Source organism: Natator depressus, chromosome 1, assembly GCF_965152275.1.
Source record: "Natator depressus isolate rNatDep1 chromosome 1, rNatDep2.hap1, whole genome shotgun sequence".
Lineage (NCBI taxonomy): Eukaryota > Metazoa > Chordata > Testudines > Cheloniidae > Natator > Natator depressus.
This window is the reverse complement of record NC_134234.1, coordinates 321,993,529-322,013,852: the sequence shown is the minus strand read 5'-3', so window position 1 is coordinate 322,013,852 and position 20,324 is coordinate 321,993,529. Positions and strand designations below refer to the sequence as shown.

General features: G+C 37.1%; 1 protein-coding gene across 3 annotated transcripts in view; it reads left to right on the top strand.

The window, feature by feature from the left end:
- The window catches only part of KMT2E (lysine methyltransferase 2E (inactive)), a 120,081-nt gene that overhangs the window by 50,658 nt on the left and 49,099 nt on the right, over nt 1-20,324 (top strand). For 2 of the 3 annotated variants that reach the window (XM_074942499.1, XM_074942497.1), the window contains exons 7-14: nt 4,201-4,373; nt 5,945-5,983; nt 8,067-8,279; nt 11,418-11,548; nt 12,197-12,314; nt 13,039-13,148; nt 15,148-15,412; nt 17,624-17,722. In XM_074942499.1, the coding sequence (XP_074798600.1) occupies nt 4,201-4,373; nt 5,945-5,983; nt 8,067-8,279; nt 11,418-11,548; nt 12,197-12,314; nt 13,039-13,148; nt 15,148-15,412; nt 17,624-17,722 (1,148 nt within the window). The remainder of the gene's footprint in view (nt 1-4,200; nt 4,374-5,944; nt 5,984-8,066; nt 8,280-11,417; nt 11,549-12,196; nt 12,315-13,038; nt 13,149-15,147; nt 15,413-17,623; nt 17,723-20,324) is intronic. The other variant, XM_074942498.1, reaches the window with a different exon arrangement.

The window sequence follows — 20,324 nt, the reverse complement described above, 5'->3', positions numbered from 1 at the left end:
ATCAAATTTGTATGCATAACCATCAGACCCTTTTTTCACAACGATGTCTGCAGGAGCGCCGTATCTGAGAGAGAAGTTCTTTGGATCACATTAACTGATCATATTTTTGTTTTTACCTTTCATTTGTTTGTTGGTCATGTTGTATTTGTTTTAGGACTGGTTGGTTTTTTTTTTTTTTTTTTTTTTTTTTGATAGTGTAAAAATGTAGTTTTAATCTGGTGTTTTGTGTATTGGATAATTCAATATGTCTCAAAAGACTTCCTGCTTCTAAAAGGAGCTTCAAGTAAACTGAAAAGATGTTCTGTCTGGACACTTGTGAGTGTTACACTTGGTCTTTCTTGGTAAGTATCATGGTTTGTCTGGATGCACTATCTAATCAAAGATGTCACTTCAGCTATCTGGTCTTGGAAGTAGAGTTTGAGAAATCACCTGGCTGTCCCTGCAAAAAGAATCAGTATTACCAATGGAGGAATCTTGTGTGAATTCTCCGGGTTTCATTCTTTGGGAGTCAAAATTTCCTTTAATGCACCATTCCAAAGAATCTTGAAAATGAAGCGAGGTTCCATAGTTGGGAACTGAATAGGTCAGAGCAGTCCTACATATGTTACAGATTCGAGAGCTGAGGGAGTGCTTCCATGAAGGAGAGCAGAGTTTCTGCTTGTGTTCAGGGTAGACGCTAATATGAAGGTAGTTCCTTCCCGCAGGATGATGGGTTTTGTCCTTTGATTTATCGATTACGTGGGCTCCACTATATGGAATTTAGCATTCACTTATTTCCAGGAGTGCCTTGGACTAACATTTACTATGTAACTGTCTAATTATTTGCCACTCATTGTAATTTGTTTGCAAAAAATGTGTGTTCTTTCTATATGGTTTACTGACGCCAGTTTAGACAACAGTTCCAAGAGGTGCAACTAGATTAAGAAAATTTCATTGACTAATGTATAGGCAACTGTCAATCTATTGGATCAAGGTGTACACATAAAAGGTCTAGTCAGATGCCTGATGAATCCACTTATGGCTGACAAGCCCAGTTGGAGAGCGACACAGCTTGTTGCAAGTTTCACAGATCCATATGTTGTCTGGGTTGGCATTTAGGATTACAGCAGGCTTTCTTCTTTCTCCCTTTGCTTCCATCTTCTGGATCAAAGATGCTTCATGTTGAGCTGTACCCAGTTCCAGATGTTCCCTCCAGATGGAAGGGGATTCTGCGCACTCCTCCTAGCTTTCTACATTGATGTTGAATGATTTCGTATCATTTTTGTACATATCGTGGTACCACCATAAAGGGCGATCCCACTTTCTAGAGCTGTCTTGAACCTCGCTGTACAAAATGTTCTTGGGGATATGGTCTTCTCCCATTCTCCTGACATGACCGAGCCATCACAACCTCCTATTCTTGATAGTAGTTTCTAGGTGTGTCAATCCTGTGTGCTCCTGCACTCTGTATTTGGTATTTTATCTTCCCACTTTATTTCCAGAGTCTTACACAGGCATCTCATGTGAAAGCTGTTCAGGCTCCTGATGTGCCTAGCATATGCAGTCCATGTTTCTGAACCATAGTCGGGATAACAGCAGTCAAGTCTTATAGATTCACATCTTCACCTTAATTTGCCGTTGTTCCATTCTGTATTAGCCTGAAATTCTAAGCTGCTTTTCCAATTGTTAGTCAGTTCAGTCTGAAGGTCAAGATTTGTGCTGATCATAGACTCCAACTAGCAAAAGCTGTCGACAGTGCCAAGAGATTTACCCTTCAGGGTAATAATAGCAGGCATTGGTTCTTCCACCTGTGGTACGTGATCAGGTTGACCATCAGTTTCAAGAAGACTGTGAAGTTCTTGCATGACGCAAAAAATCAAGATCTTCTAATGTATAAATAAATAATGGGTGACAGGGGATGGATCACTTGATGATTACCTGTTCTGTTCATTCCATCTGAAGCACCTGGCATTGGTCGCTGTTGGAAGACAGGATACTGGGCTAGGTTGACCTTTGGTCTGACCCAGTATGGCCGTTCTTATAACTAAGAACCTGTTTATTAAATGAACTATCAATTCGATATCTTACGTTTATATTATACACAAAAATCTACATTAAAAGAACATTAAGGTCGCCGAGTCAAGCACTCAGAAAGTTTAAGAAATGCCTGTGCAACCTTAATTTACCCGCTTCTACATGTGTGCTTTGACAGACGTCATTAAAGACTGAAATCTGGCCTGCCTTTGATCACTCATTACATTTGAAAGGAATATTGCATGCTCTTCGGCCATGGTGCAGGGATGGACAAAAACACCCCAGCACACTGTGCTCTCAGACTCTCCATTGATGCATGAAGGAGTACATGTCCTGACCCTACCTGGTGCACCCTGCAGGACCACTCCAGAGACTTGTGGATTCGCAGGATTAAGTCAGCTCTGGGAACTTTTTACCGGGCATCATGTAGTGACGCCATCCGCCACGGTTACTTTGACTGATAGTCCTCAGTAGACCGTACATTTGAATTGTTTAATTACATGATCACGTAGTATTATTTCTTCAGGATCCCTGCCTCATTAAGTGTACATGATGGATGTTCTCCATGAATGACCTTTAATTCAATATTTTGTTATATCATTGTTCAGTGTGTGGCCCAGTGCCTTGTTTACTGCACACTATTCTAACACTGCTCTGAAAATTGAATTATTGATTTTTCTCATGGACTTTTCTGTGGTGCTCATCACTGTAGTATCTTAAGTGCGTCTGAGATACTACATTTTTCACAGCATCCTTGTGAGATGAGTAGGTATTATCTCAGTTTTAAAAATGGGGAACTGAGGCTCCAAGATTAAGGATAAAAGTATCCATTAGTTTTGTATGCTCGTTTTGAGACACCTAAAACATGATTTTTCAAATAACTTAGCATTATATAGGTTTCAGAGTAGCAGCCGTGTTCGTCTGTATCCGCAAAAAGAAAAGGAGGACTTGTGGCACCTTAGAGACTAACCAATTTATTTGAGCATAAGCTTTCGTGAGCTACAGCTCACTTCATCGGATGCATCAGCGGTAGCTCACGAAAGCTTATGCTCAAATAAATTGGTTAGTCTCTAAGGTGCCACAAGTCCTCCTTTTCTTTTAGCATTATATAGTATTTTGTATGTTCAAAGCACTGTCCCTGTTGACATCAGTTGTAGCTGTGAGTGCCCAGCACTTCTGCAGATCAGGCCCCAGAGTTTCAAGTCAGGCACCCAGAAAATGAGGAACAAACAATTAGTGCCATTCTGTGAAAAGTTTGATATAAGGGACTTGCCTAGCATCCATAGGAACTATGTGGCAGAGGCAGGGATAGAATCCAGTTTTCCGGGGCAACATTGGTCTGCTGTAACCACGAGATCATCCTTTCTTTTCTTGCAATCCCCTGCCTCAGTCACTTCATACCCTTCCAGCTTCTGCAATAAATGAAGCAGGGGTTCAGCAGACAAATCTCCCACACTGCATGACTGTCATTCATCCCCAGAGTAGATCTATCCAGTATGTTGAATAAGGCCGCATCCTGTGGGAAAAATAGCATGTGATTGTATAATTTAAGGTGATGTCATAATGCGTACCATAAGTGAGGGGGACGTGAATTAAGGTTGCACTAGCATTTCTGGAGTGAGTGCTTTATTTTGTAACCTTAATAATAATAATAAATCTAACATTTTCCTTTTTTTTTTTTTAATGTGTAATTTCCTAGGTTTTTGGGCTCCCTGACCAATGTCCTTTCCCTTTCGGTCTTCAGCAACTTTCTCCTGCTGGTGACTGCAGGGGGCAGGTCATTGGGACTACAAGAGAGAGTGTTCAGGTGCCCAGACCCCACGTGGCCTGCAGCAGCCCAGAGTTGCCCTTGGAGGGAAAGTCCTGCTTAGCTGTGATGTGACGCATGCTCATTTCAGACAGAATCTTCAAGGAGTCTAGCTGCTAAACCTTTAAGTCTCTACTGAGCATGTGTGAACTCAGATTTTTTGAAGTCTTTTAACTTGGCTATATTGGGATAGAGTTTTATGGGGACACCAAAAGACTCATTCCTGTCATGCCACCTTGTTGAATTCTGCGTGTGGATACTTGCAGCAGCTTACAGGTTGGGACTCCGCTTATCTTAATTTTGGAAACCCAGTATTATAGGTTAAACACTTCCTGAATACCTGATTCTTTTTACAGTGTTTGTTTTATTTTGTTTTATAGATGGGGATACAAGTGCAACAGAAAGTGGTGATGAAGTTCCTGTGGAACTGTATACTGCTTTTCAACACACACCAACTACAATTACTCTAACTGCTACAAGGGTTACTAAGGTTAATGACAAGAAAAGGAAAAAAAGTGGGGAGAAAGAGCAGAACATTGCAAAATGTAAAAAGGTAAGTTAACTTAAACATTTAATTGCTCTTTACTTCTCATAGCTTTCATGTAATGGAATGAATTACTAGTATGTGACATTTTTAACATTTGCCTCGTGTTGCCTGAATTTAGATTAGTATGCAGGATTCATCCATGGAAAGTGATGTATCGGACCTCTTTCCTCTCCCCCCCCCCCCTTTTTTTTCCTTGGTTATCCAGTATTCTTTATGGTGGAATCCCATTAGAAATGGATTGATATTAATTTTTTTAAACTTATAACACATTTGCATACAATATACACAGGCTTACATGGTGTCCTGTGAGGAATCTATTTATAAATACATGGACATTTTTTGCCTCATGCTATTATAACTAGAATATTTCTCGCTCATTTTTTTTCTTCCCACTGCTGCTAATAAAGGGCAAATATTTTTATAGTGCTCTTTAGCTATTAAAATTCAGAAATGATTGATTGATGGTGTTGTCAGTTCTACCTGAGATGACTTGGCATTCCATTCAGTTGAAGTGGCATTTCTGTAGAAAACTGCTGCCAGAAAGTAACCTTTTCAACACAGTTTAGTAAGTGAAGTGTGATTATTCAAAAATTTTTTTTGAAAATATAATTTTTAACCAAGGAAATAACAATGTGTTGTATTTAGAAAATTAAAAAAACAGCTTAAAAGTAACTGTATTGAGGAACCACTACAATAGAATTAATACACTGACACTGTGAAATATGATACCTTGATTTTCTAGATTCATATAAAAATCAAACACTGGATACTAGCAAAATACAGAAATTAAATCATTCCATGATTTTAAGAATATGCTCTGTTTGTGATCATGTTAAAATAAAGAACTGTAACAGTCAAGCAAAAATATTAAAAGAAACTGGAGCTGGAAACCAGAATTTCAACAGTTAGACAGTGTTTTGGCATTTGAAACAAATGTTTAAGGTCATTAATTTATTTTTTAAAACCAAATGCACTTGTAGAAATATCTGATCAGCTGGTAAAATATCACTTGAATGACAGTTCTTAATATAAAGTGCTGATACTCAGTGGTTACCTCCTAATATAATGTAAGGGGATGTTTGAAAAGGCAAACTTAATGGAAAATACTGTGTTTTGAGAGAGAGTTTCCATAATTTTACAAGATATACAATGTACATCCGTAGGCTTTCCAATGTGTGCGCCATTTAATGGGTTTACTTTGTATGCCCATGGAGCATTCTAGGTTAATGTTGATCACTGGCACAGTGGGTGAGGCATCAAGGTGAGTTTGTAATACTGGAAAAAAGGCAAATTTCATGCCACCAAATGCCATTGGACTACTAGCTTTGAAACCTTGGATTTCATTTTATTTGCAACCTTTATATAATGTTTTCAAGAATATGAAAAATGCAAGTGGCCTTCCTTCTTTTTATTGATCTTTTAATGTCACTCTCTACCCTTCCTGTTATTGCTTTTAATGAGAACAGTTGTATTAAGAACTTAATTACCTTTGTAAAAAAGCATAAGATCATTTTCCCTCAGAAAAACTTTCTTAATCTTTAAATATTTTTAAATGACAACTGCATTTTTTTTTTAAGGCTTTTCGCGAAGGATCTAGGAAATCTTCAAGAGTTAAGGTAAGTGTAAATATATGATAATTGTAGATAGATATGGGTATTACTTCAGTTACATTCTGAACTTCCTGCTAACTAATCTTATTTTTGTTTATATGAGAACATGTGTTTGTATAGTTAGACTATCGTCTTATATATTGGTGTTTATATTTATCCAGAATACACCTGCATAACATGTACACGTGTTAAAATACCTTTTTAGTAGAATAACTATTTTCTGGTGGTGGTTAAATAAAGAACATTAGAAAATGACCAATTTGTCTTTCGATTGGCACTGACTCAGCAAGCGCAGGCAATGCTATTTATCTAGAAGTTCTTCCCTTTGAGAAAATATGAGATTTCAAAAAGATGGATGAGAATTTAGAAGAAGCAGCCTGAGGAAGAGTTTCCCATGCCTCTAGCAAGTCAAACAATGATCTGGGATGTCAGCTGTGAGATTGTTTTGACAGTTTTATCTTAAAACCTAATTGGTCTTAGACGACTTCAAAAGATCCATGTTGTGTAAATTAGAACTACAGAATTCTTCCACTATTTTGTTCTTTAGTTATTTGATCCTAACTGTTCCTCCTGTTCAGTATAAACATACAAAAAAGCAGCACAGCCAGCCTAAAAATCATTTGTCTGAAAGTGTTCTTCTTACCATTGTGACAAGTAATATTGCAAATGAATAAAATTGGAAAAGCAGTTTTACTGATGGTAAGTTTCACTTCCTAGTTCTATGCACTGTGTTATGATATCACTCTTATGCGTTTCTTAGAAGGAGCTCACATGCATCATCTGTTAACACCTGTGTTAAGCAGCATCATGGATAAACTGAACTACTGGGAATTCAGATGCTACTGATTTATTAGCTTCTATCAGTTGCTGTGCTAGGTCAGGTAGAAGAGAGGAGCAACAGCACATGGAACAACAAGGACCCCCGAGACCGTTTTGGGAGAAGGAAGAAGCCTTTCATGTAGGGATGGTGAGGGAGGGGCAGAAAACACCTGTCATCTCAGGCCCCTCTATGGAGTTGTGGTGTGGAGGTGGAGCGTGGCTCTGGGACTATAATGATCCTGAGTCATCCGTGGTTCCACTGTGGAGCCAAGCAAGGAAGGACCACAGGATCTGGGCAGGAAAGGCAGAGCTGGGACTAAGAGGGAAGGGGGCAGGTGGGAACTCTCTGCCTTTGACCCCTTTCATAAGAGTTTAAAATGAAGGGGGAATTAACTTCCAACACCTGCCCCCTTGAGGCCAGGAGGCAACAGCAAGAGTTTCCTGCATTCTCAGTCTATCTCCTCTAGAAGCCAACCACAAGCTTGGACCAGGAACTTACTTTTAGATGTTTTTCCATGAGACACGGGTACAGCGGGGGTGGGTTCATTGCTCTGATTCACATTTCCTGACACACCCTGCTCTGTACATGCACTCTGGCTTGTTTGTGTTGGTCACAAATAGTAGTAGTGAGAAAAACAAAATTGGAAAACTTCTGGGGGGGGGTTGTGTCGAAACAAGACATTTTCAAAGCATTTTCAGAAGCAGATACACTTTTTTCCAAAAATGCTCTTGGTGCAGTATTCAGTAAAATCAGATGATTTTTCAGTTGACTATGCCCCTTTTAAAATAACAGCATAAATTCCTAGCTCTTCCTTAATGTGAATAGAGTACTTATTTTTGTTTTGGCTTAGTTTTTTTGAAACTTGTTGACTTATATTAATTTTTCCTCAGGAATAATATCTATTTCTGAACTATACTGAGCTTGGTGATTTTTATGAAGTGGTAGTATTTTGTAAGAAAATAAACAGTTTGATTAATCAAACTGTCTTAAAAGGTACTGCAGAATTTAAAAATTGAATGTTCTGGAAGTACATTGTTGAGTAGATACAACTATGACAAGATCCAGTGGTGTTGGTTGCCTCCTCCCCTTTCCCCCCAACCCTCCTTTGTATACTTTTAACTGATTGTACTGAATTGGTAGAAAATGTTTGCCTTTCCTTTATCCTGTGCCAGCTATTTTATATTTGGCTTTTGAGCTTAAACTTATTAAAGGTTATGCTATTAAAAATCATATATCTTGTTTGTAATTTCTGGTTATTGTGATTTGTAGGGTTCAGCTCCAGAGATTGATCCTTCTGACAGTTCAAACTTTGGATGGGAAACTAAAATCAAGGCATGGATGGATCGTTACGAAGAAGCAAATAATAACCAGTACAGCGAGGGTGTTCAGAGAGAGGCACAAAGAATAGCTCTGAGACTAGGCAATGGAAATGACAAAAAAGAAGTTAGCACCAGCAATCTGATCTTCAAACCTCCCGTAGAGGTAAATAAGTGAAGACGGAACTGTGTAACAAGGGAAAGAAATGCATAACTCATTAAAGTAGCACTAAAATTTGTATGCTTTTATGAGATAGTGTTCCCAGTGTCGTAGTCATTCTTTTCTTCTTTAGGTTTTTTTTTAATCTCTAGCTTATTCTACCAATTGGGAACATGTTAGCAGTAATAGTTTTAAGTGAGCTGTAGCTCACGAAAGCTTATGCTCAAATAAATTTGTTAGTCACTAAGGTGCCACAAGTACTCCTTTTTCTTTTTGTGGATACAGACTAACACAGCTGCTACTCTGAAACCTTTCTTAAATAATGAATCACAGTTGATATTCATGCATTTGTGTGCTTCATAACATTCCAATTTTCTTTATTTTTAAAAACTGCTAGGTGAATGTTAGTGTTCATAAAAATTGCCAGATTGACAGCATGGAGACTAAATTAATCTGTTTATCCACAGAATAGTTTCCACACAGGCTGTAATAAAGTAAACTTCCCCATTCTGCCCTGCTAATGTTCCTCATCTCTGACCTGGGGGAATGCTTGTAGAAGTGAGAATAGATAATTCTCTAGCTCTGCTGATTGTTTTTCTGCCAGGATTGTCAACAGAGGTCCAAATTAAGTGTTGAGCATTTCCTTTTTTTAATCGTTTAAGATAACATTCAGAAGTTCCCAGTAATACACAGTATATATTTCTATAATTATAAATGTTTACAAAAACACTGATACCAAACAGTGATATTGTCAGCCCTGGAAACATAATTCCTCTGCTTACAGAGAAAAGGTTCAACACCCATATTTTTACCAAAAAGTGGTTGACTTAACCCACTCTGGAGGGAACACCCCTGCGGGTGAGAAGGTAGTTGCGTCTCTATAGCTAGTCTATTCTTGATCAATGAACTTAATGCTGGTTTATGGCTCCAATTGACTTCAGTGGGATTTCTGTGCATGCATGCAAAGACAGAATTTGTCCCAGTCACTAGTGACTTGTGCCCAATTTTGAACTTGAAGTGAGAGGTAAATATTCTTCCACTTTATATCTGCTTATCTCATGCTACAATTTTAAATAGGCTTATAAAATTTTTGCCCCACTAAAACTTACATATTGCTGTGAGGTTGTATTGTGCAGGGGGATGGGGGTGGAGGGAGAAGCTAATAAATGCACAGCTGTAAACTATGGCAGATTATCTGTATACAGTTCAAGTTCTGTACTGTTACAACATTCATATAGTAAACTTTATCATAAAAGCATATTTAGAACACAGTAAATCAAAATGGTTTCCTTAACTTTATATTTGGATAAGTGAGTCTCTTTAATATTAACATACAGTACTCTCAGAATTACAGTCCACAGCCTATTTTGTGTAACACAGCTTCAGATTTTCTTCTGAGGACTGGTTTTGTTTGTCTTTCAGTGAAACTTAAGTTTTCTAAATGTCTAAGTCTCTGAAAATGGGATCCAAGGCCACCCTTTTGGGTTACATTTAAGAATTTGTAGTGAGACACTGGTAGGACTACTCATGTTTAAGGTTCTCATTGATACCCGTATGAAATGTTTTAAAAATATTATGGTATGTGTTGCATTTAAAAAGATTTTTAACTGGAGGAATTCTGTCGATTGATTCATCAAATGGAACGTTGCTGAATGCATCAGACTGGTGGGAAGCTCTATATCGTATGGAATAGCCTTCTACTGGGATGATTATTCTTTTTAATATTATGTGTGTGTTCTCTCTTCTTCTTTAGAAGAAATCAATTTAGGGCCCAGTCCCACAGTTCTTGCTCCAACACAACTCATAGAAAACAAAGGATATTTTCAGTTTTATGTTAGCAAGTCCCAGAACCTAGGACTCAAACAAAAAACACTTAGTTAAAAAAGACTCAAGATGGAAAATGTAGTCCACCTAATAGCAACGGAATCCAGCTAGCACTTAAAGTATATGTTGACAATTTTTTTGCACCTTTCATGAACACACATGTGAATGGCTAGTTCACCCTTGCTGTGTAATCCTGTATCCCCCACAAGACTTTCCCATTACTACATTCATCATTATTTAAGGTTACGAAAAAGATTTGGATGTCACAGCATTTGTTATTTTTTCAGTTGTTTCACTCGTGTACTTGTGACTTGCTAATGTTTCTTCTTATGAACTGGTTACACAGTTCTCTCATTAACCCTCATACCAGGTCAGAGCATAAGGTCAGCAGTATCTTCACAGATGTCCTACAGTTTTTTCCAAAATAAACTACCAGTGACAATCAAATTAGATAATACAAGTTATGTCTTTATCACCTAAATTACAAAAGAGAAAACATATAGAAAATACTATATGATAAACATCAGCTGCCTTACATGAGATCTGTGGAAGGAAACTGCAAGCTATTGATAGGGAAAGGCTAATCTTAAGGAAAACTTACCTTATCAGATTTTATAGTAGAAACATCTTTGCCTCTCTCTAGCACCAGCATGGCACAGATGACACATTCCTTTGCCTAGATATAGGCCAATTTATGTAATTTCTGATCAAAACTAATTACAAGAGGTGTGAGTTCTTTAGTTGTTGTGTCCGAGTACATATTACCTTTTGATTAACAGGCATCCTCCCATCTGAAGTTATAGAAATACATACAAAATTTACAATTTCCTTTTTCCTGTTCTCGAAAGTTTTGTTTTAAAATGCATTCTTTCCGTTTGTGTCTTTGTTTGATCAAGGACAGTGATATCTTGGAAAGAGTTCTAGTGTGCAGATGAACCACTTCGGTCTTTAATCCTGGGGAGTTCATAGGCATAATGAAAGGCATAGTTACTAGTTAAAACTTAAGAAACGACTAACACTTCAAATGTCCATTATTAAACATAATATCTAAATTATAAGGGCATTGCTACATTGATTCTCAATCCTGTTTTAGGGAATTGTAGTTATAACTTCTTTATAATTTAAATCTGTAGATAACTGCATTGATAGGAGGAAAAGCCTTATAAGATCAAATAGCTTTTTTTTTTTTTTTTTATTAAAAGAAGGAAATGGCTTCAGTTACCAAGTTGCTGCTTGAAGGGTTGCAGCCATATAATCTGTTTAATTACACTAATAAAATGAGTTTAATTATGCTTCTTAGATTCATTTTGTGTTTTGTAGAGCTATGTGCAAAAAAACAAGAAAATTCTAAAAGCTGCCAAAGACTTGCCTCCAGATGCGCTTATTATTGAATATAGAGGAAAGTTCATGCTGAGAGAACAATTTGAAGCTAATGGGTATTTCTTTAAAAGGTATATTTATTTTAAGAACTCTTTTTTTTTAATAAGTTAACGTTCTTAAATGTGCTATTTTACCGACAACCTTTTTCCTTTTCTGCAATTATCTTATTGCTCTTTTTGTGCCAACTACTGGCATATGTTACTTCTAATACATCAAGAAAATAATACAGCTGCTTTTGAACTTGTATAACAGCTTCCACTTTGGGTGTCAATTAAATATTTATAACACACCTAGTAAGTGTAAGTAAATATTATTCCCATTTTACAAATTGAGACTCAGAGACTAAATGACTTGCTCAAGATTATACATAGAGCCAGGTATAAACACTTGACTTTCTGACTTTCAGTCTTGAGATTTAGCCATGAGACTACCAATCTTTTCGTACTCTTCTTATTATTTACAAAACTCGGCCTCCATAACTGAGAAAAGTTATGTGTTAGACATGTTTTTTGTTTTATAAATCTCAGTAGATTTGGATTGAGAGTTCTTCATTGCTGACTTGCAAGACTTGCAATATAAAGTCAGCACTAAATTACGCAACATAGTGATACAAAACCAGTAAATGTGAAAAAGAACTCTTAATGCTTTTAAAGGGGAAAAACATCCTATCTACCATATTAAAAAAATTTAAACTAGGGTTTTCTTCTTTTTCTTTCTAGGCCATACCCTTTTGTTTTGTTCTATTCCAAATTCCATGGACTAGAAATGTGTGTTGATGCAAGAACCTTTGGAAATGAAGCTCGATTCATTAGACGGTCTTGTACACCCAATGCGGAGGTAAGCGTATAAATATAGGAAATAATTCCTTAGTTAATCTAGATATTTGTTTATTTTGCTTGGCTTGCAGGATATGATGTTCTCACCTGATCCCCTAAATCTTGGACTGAGGGGATTTAATATGGAGGTGATATATAGTATAATGATGGATTAATCTTTCAATATTGTTTCTGGTAAACAAGTTATATATGCTGTTTTTTTAGTATTCTTTCTTTGTAAAGTGCCTAAACACTCAGGCTCAGTACTGTGTGAAGCCCTGAGCACCTTCACCTCTCATTGTTTCTAATTGGTGAAAAGGATGGGACACACTTTTGGAAATGAAAATAAAACAAACATGTATTTTCACATTTAGCATGTTACTCTAGCATGTTACATGCTAATAAAATATTTTCACCAGGACATTGACTCTATGCAAAGAATAAAGGGAAATATATATAAAGAATGAATAGTAGATCATGTCTTGGTATCATTAAGGCATTTTGTAAGAATAATAATTTTTTTTTTTTTTTGAACCTGTGCAGGGCAGCATCAAGAAATATATACATTTTGCTTATTATGAAAAACAATCATTTTTTTGAATACTGGTTTTATCAGTCTCTCCCAATTGATGGCATTGGTGGAGGGAACAACCTGTAGAAAGTGGTCAAGTATATCTGGGTTTTTAAGAATGAGTGTGGGTTTTAATGCGTTATAAACTAATGTATAGCTTTTCTCCTGGATTTAGGTGAGACATGTAATTGAAGATGGAACAATTCATCTTTATATTTACTCTATCCAAAACATTCCAAAGGGAACAGAAATTACTATTGCATTTGATTTTGATTATGGAAATTGGTAAGTATCTTTTAAATTGTTTGAAACATCCTGTATTTTAGGACAATATACTTCTAAAATGTTAGTAATATATTAATTGAGGCTATCATGTTATCACAAATATTCCTATTTTCTTTTACTCTTTTCATACACTTCAATAGTACGGTGCCCTTAAAGTCCTCAATGATAAGTGTATGCCATTGCAGGATTTTCCTTTAAGGGATGTTTTATTATTGTTGGGATTAGTGATAGATCTTTTCACTGTAAATTTAAGTGATTTTTATATCTCCGCAATACTACATACTTGGATTTACAGTGAAAATTCTTCAAACATAACATTCATTTTATGGATTGTTGGATACTATTTGATATTTAGTGTAAGCTAATGTAGAGCTATTCAGTAATGTGCTATTTTTTTTTTTAAATCCACTCTTCTTACAGCTTTACGTACCATTAGTTAATTGCTGACATAATTTAGAAGGAATAGAATCAGACCTAATGTAAATCTCTGTAGAAATGAGAATAAATTATGTTCATGCTATAACCCATCATTAAAGAAGGATGTTCAAGTCTATTGAGCCCTTCCTTAAAATAAGGTCTTAAATTCTATAACCTGTCGATCCACATGTTCTCCTGGGTACAGCTTATTTCTCCTTTTGTGAATTGTGAAATACTCTGGTAGATAGATGCCATTGTTTTGAAATGGTAAAGTAATTAGGGTAAGCGCTGCTCCCAGATATGCATGAACAATTTCCATTGACTAAAGAGCACAAAATTTTGCCTTTAGGCGATGTAGCTAATGCCTTCCTCAGTCATTAAGAGTAACAAAAACACTTCTTCCTAAAGTGAGGTTCCTGTGAAAATTGACTGTTCTTACTGTTTTTTAAAAAAAGCAATAGTTGGATTTAGTGCTTCCAGTGACCTAGTGAGTTCATACGAAATGTACTCAATTTACCAGAAAACTTGTTCGGTATATTCTTCCTGCGACCTCTGCAGACTCTACATCTTCTCTGAAAGACATGAGGAGTAATTTCCTTTTGTCATGTCATTACTATAGATAAATATTCTTCAGACAAAACTAAGCTCTGTTAAGTAGATTTCCCTGTTAGACATTAATATAGTTTCACAAGTGTAATTTAAGGCTTAATTTGGAGGAAGGAATGTATTACAGATTTAGTTGACAGCAGAATTTGACCCATAACATCTTATTACTTGGTGATTGCGTAAACCAGAAAGAAAACAGCTTGCTTTCCATATCCTGAGTTGACTATAGAAGGCTGGTAATTATGGGGGGAATATATATATATAAAAATTTTTTTTACTAGGAAGTAAATATAAGCTGAAAATCTATGAAAGCTGATTAACGAACCACTCAGTACCATTTAAGATTCAGGGCAAACTCTCTGCTGGAGCAAATGGGCAAAACTCTATTGACAAGAGATTGGTGCAAAAAAGCTCTCTGAGTACAATTCAGTGTGGATATTCTGCTTATTTATAAATGCTACTAGAGAAAGTTTTATATTACTGAAACTTGTATAACTTGCAAGATCTCTTGTATACATCAAGTAAAAGTAACTCAATTGACTTATAAATATCTGTTGGGTTGTGTTTCCCAATGTCCAATCCAGACAGACATAAGATAAATCAATTTTGTACAAAACCAAATTGCTCTAATTTTTTCTGTTCATTTTTGCACCAGAGTATGTTTCTTTTTTTGCTTTTTATTTTATTTAGCTTTGTTTAGTATAATAGATTTTTATTTGTTTTAATGGAATTCCAAACTGTAAACTGGGAAGCGGATTTAAGAACCTGTGGATGAGAGTAATAAAATGTAACATTGCACAGCTTGGTGAAAGTTTAAATTAACCCTTTTCAAATATGCTAAAATACTGACTCTTTATCTTGGCAGATGTTAATTTACAGTGAAATGAACAAGAGTGGTTTAACTTTCAAAAATCATACTGCTGTAGCATTCAGTTCAATATTTTTACACCAAATTTTTTTGTATTGACTATTTTAGTAAATACAAAGTGGATTGCGCTTGCCTCAAAGAAAATCCTGAATGTCCAGTTCTTAAACATGGTTCCGAACCTACAGAAAACATCAATACTGGATATGAGACCAGAAGGAAAAAGGGAAAGAAAGAGAAGGACATTTCAAGAGAAAAGGAAACACAGAATCAGAACATCACACTGGATTGTGAAGGAGCAGCCACCAAGATGAAGATTCCTGATAATAAGCAGAGGAGACTTTCTCCCCTCAGGCTATCCATTTCCAATAACCAGGTATTAAAGCAAAAATCACTAGATGGTCAGATTTACAAACCAGAAGATTCCCTGCTTTAGAGTAATTCTTAAAAATCTTACGAGTTATTGGAAAGAGTTGTTCTTTGTGAATTTTAGTGTTGGATTAGCTACTTAAAGTATGTATGCTATTTCTAGTTCTCTTGAAATGACTAGTTGTTTTTTAAAGATATTTTGGTTCTCTTTAACCAGCTGCTTCTCTCACTGAAATGTCTCAACATAAACCAGAAATTCTGCCTCCTAATGCAGATCTGTGGTGTAAAAGCTGCACGCCATGCCTCAAGATCCCAAAACCATCCTGAAGCAGTGTTAGTCACACGTATGTTGTCCCCACAATGCTGATGTTTTTAGCCACACTTACAAATTGGCTTGCTTCCATAACAATTTCTACTACCAAGATTTCAGCCCAAAAAAGATCTTCTGGTCTCTCACTAATAGCCTCCATGTACCTGTTGTATGTTTTTGTGTAGATTGAACACTGGCATAAAGATGGTAAACAGGTATTTATTGAGTATGGATGGGAATGGGGGTTCTAGTGAGGTACCAGAGGTCTTGGTTATAGGTTTGGTTATCTTAGTTTATTGGCATAGAAGAGCAGGTAAATGAGAAAGTAATGAATTTCACAGATCCTAATTTGGAAGGAGCCGCACACAGCAATTAGTAAAGAGAAATTATACAAAGAAATCAGAGATATACCATAATGATGGATTGATTTTTGTTGTTTTTTGAGGGAGGAGAGAATTGATTGTGAGTCTGAGGGTAAATACTTGATGGAATTATGAGGGTAATTTGAAGGATGAAAGAGAGTTGTGTAAGGTGTGGGGTTACTTGGTGGGAGCCATTTTCAAAATTCTCTCAATCGGCCTAGAGAGTAATAAAGGGAACCATCATGGAGGAAGGGATGAGCGATGGAGATCAGGGAATTGGTGATGAATATGCAATTGATTTTTTAAAAATTTTTCATAAAGTTTACATTAGTCTTTTTCATGGGGTACAGTAGACTGACCTACCCAAACAGCTAACTTGCTTTAGAATGCTTCTGGGGTCATAAGGGCTGGCATGTGATTTCTACAGGAGTAGAGCTACAAAGGCAGTATATTCAAACTGCAGTTTTACAGGTAAGTTACTTTCCTTTTTCCAGCCAGGTTGCCACTAGCAATAACTGGTATTTGGAACCTGCTCCTGGGCACACAGAAGCTTATGTAATTTTTATAACAATTGTCACAGGCGTGCTAAAAGTTTGTCAACCTAGAAGAGGCTCAGTAAAATATAAGCACATCTGATATTTAAAAAAGCAGTTCAGTCAGCCAAAATAACGCCTTATGTATGTACTTTGTTTAGTTGTTTTAGTGCTGTGCTCAAGAATTGTACTGTTCATTTCCACTTTATAGCAGTTTTATTAAGGAACGAATGTAATAATTTCAACTTTATTTTTAAGGCAACCACATCTAAGAACAAAAGGTAGAATGTTGGTAACAGATCAATTATTATTGACTCTGCTTTAACTTTTTAATTTTTTGAATGTTATCCTTCTATTGTAAGAGACCTGAAAAACCCAGAAGCATTCCCACACCAAGCATTTTTCAGTATTTATTAATCGGATCTCTTTTGTGTTCCCTATGGTAAGTCGCTAATGTTAGATTATAGTGGAGATATATATAGCATCAGTGGAAAGGGTTATGTTAATAGTTACATAGGTTTGAGTTGACTGCAAATTTATATAAATATGATAACCTATCTTGTTTGACATGACAGTATACATTCCATTTTACTGAAAAAATGAGGTTTAAGATTTTCAAAAATGGGTGCCTAAACTTAGGGTCAAAATTCCTTATTTAGCTGCATAAATAAGTGGCCTGATGTTCATAAGTGTTGAGTGCCCTGTAGCGCCCATTGGTTTGGAAGCTTAATTCTTATTATTTGGTTGAAAAACTTGAGTGAGATTACAATTAAAGAAAATGGTGTGGATGTTTCTGTTTGGATCGGAGAAGGTACTTGAGTCAGGCTATATTTCTAGAGTCATAAAAGAATCCAAGCGGATGATATGTAGCTTTTACATGTTGCATTGGTTAATTGGCTGGTAGCTTTTGAAGTAGTGATTTGAGGATACTTTGCTCTGTGTAGCCTTTAGATTTCCCTAGTTTGAAAGAGTAGTAGTGGAGCTTCTGTAAAGCAGTCATTTCCATCTTTCAGGAGCCAGATTTTATTGATGATATAGAAGAAAAAACTCCTATTAGCAATGAAGTAGAAATGGAATCAGAGGAGCAGATTGCAGAAAGGAAAAGGAAGATGGTAAGTTGGGAAGCAAGTAGCTGCTTAAAGCTGTCACTAGGACTTAGTGATGGCTGCTCTTCCCATGCTAATTTGCTGCCTTTTTATAGGCTTTTTTAGAATCTGAGAATATATGAAGCCAGCACCTCATATACACTTTAACTTCAAATCCAAGGCTTGCTTGTTGAGTGAGAGCATTTCCATTTGGCTTGATCATCACCTCCTGACAAACATGCAAATCTGCTTTTGTTTTTAAATGTGTATAATTTTCTATTGCTTCTGCATAGGTGCCATTACTTGTAGAAAATGCCTAGCTATGGCTTTAAGACTTCCTTTTTATTATTGTACACCACAGTGGTTGGTTATTTGTAAGATACAATCAGGGGCCAAGATTTTAATAACTGACTAGTGATTTTGGGTACCAAACTTCAGACACCTTTAAAGAAGCCTAATTTTCAGAGGCTGGTTGCTCAACAATTTCTGAAAAGTAGGCCTTTTTTAGACATTCTGTCTGTTGGCCACTCAACATTTTAGATGCCTAAAGTCACTAGTTGCTTTTGAAAATCTCAGCCAGGAAATACTTAATTTATTTAAATAGTAGTATGAAAAGTTCCATATTTATCCTTGCTCTACATAAATCTTATTTTAAAGGCAAAAGTAACCTTCAAAACTTCGGCTGCTGTCTTTTACAGACAAGCTTGAGTGAACATTATCTAAGTTTTTGCCTCCACAAAAGCAATGATGTGTATCTAAAATGAATTTGCTAGATAGAGAATTAACCCATTGATTTTTGTATTCAAAATATGTTGTGCATATGCACAATTCTTGTGCCTGCAAAAATTTGGTGAAGGGAGAGAAGTGTTCACTCAAACATATGGTTAGTTGTCTACCAGATTTGTTCATAAATACAGATGGTATGCATAAAGGCTTATTTATTTTTCTGGCACAATCTTAGTCATAAGACAATGTGATACTAAAAATATGTATCTACCGTTTAAGTGGTTGGGAACTTTATGGAAATTTGACCCTTTAAGAAATGGAGTTACATTGGTTGAATTTGAATACTATTTCAAATGCTAAGGACACAGATTTGTTTACAGAAAGCAAAATGAAAAATAAAGTTGGGATTGATACTAAAACTAGTACTCTGTGTGTGTAGAAACTAATACATAGATTTATAGTTTATTGTGCAATTTAGGTACACAATCACATGTTTAGTCTTTGTTTCATGTTTTTAATGTTTGTGTTATAAAACGACTCTACCTTGAGAGGATGTAGGAACTGGTAGGCACACTGAAGAGTTAATAGGGGCAGGAATTGGCAGGTTTGTCACTCAGGATATTTGTATGAATTTGCAATCATAATTTCACACCACTGGGAATACATAACCCTAAAGGCAGGATTCCATGCTTCACATCTCCCCTGAGCCAAAGTTGAATAGCCGATGGTGGCATAGTGTTAGGAGTGCGGCAGTTTTCCATAAAGGGGCATATTTTTGGAGTTTAATGTACCCACCCTGCACACCGTACACAAACCATATCATTTGAAAGCTTATTTTATGTGCATTTAGGTGAGATATGATGTGCATCTGTCAAGTGGTGCTATAAACCTGTAGGAGAGGTGAAACAGTGGTACTACAAATGAGAAAGTGTCGGTCCTTCTTCGATTGATTGCAAGGAGATGTACACGCCATGTGCACGATCGTCGGAAGGTTTTTCCCTGGCGGTACCCATCGGGTCGGCTGTGGAGCCCCCTGGAGTGGCGCTTTCATGGCCGTGTATATAGATCCCTTCTGACCGCCAGTGATGGTCCATTGCAGCAGCTCCTCTCTTGCGTTAGCAAACAATTCCCTAGTGCACTCTCCTTTTCTCCCTGTAAATAGTTTATAACTTTATCACTAACTAAAGCTTTCAGTTAAGTTTTAGTTGGGGGTTCTTCTCTCCCCGCCCTTACCCCCCCCTTTGTTCCCATCCTGGGGAACGACACATGCCTCGGTCTCAGGGCTTCAAGCTGTGTGGGTCCTGCCTGAAGCCCATGCTGAAGGGAGACCCACACGATTTATGTCCAACATGTCTCGGAGAGGGACATCAGTCCGGTAGGTGTAAAATCTGCAGGGGTATTAAGCCCAGAACTAAGAAGGAGTGGGACTTGCGCTTAAAACTCCTTTTAATGGAGTCAGCTCTTCAACCCCAACTGCTCCAGGCCATGTCTGACCCAGCACCAGGCGCTTCTGTGCACAGTGAGCTGGCCTCGGTACAGGAAGCCTCAGCACCGAGGAAGGACTCATCCAAACGGCCACAGCACCGCCATTCCCCGGCACTGAGGACCAGCTCTAGTGTGAGGCACCACTTGCAGTCGCCGCTGCCACACAAGAAAAAGAAAGTTGACAGGGGATGCTCCCTCCTAGGGCAGCAGAGCAGGCTGACACCAGTGGGGTGCGTCCTGCGTTGGGACACCCAGCCTCGAGTCTGCCTAGACTGGTGCCATAGACTTTGGCTTCTCGGGGTGGTCTGTTGAGTCCGGCCACAGTGAACCCCCTGGTGTGGGAAGATTTGGAGGAGGACTTGGATGCTCCCTCCATGCCGGACACATTCGAGGTGGCCAAGGAGTTGATTGCCATGAT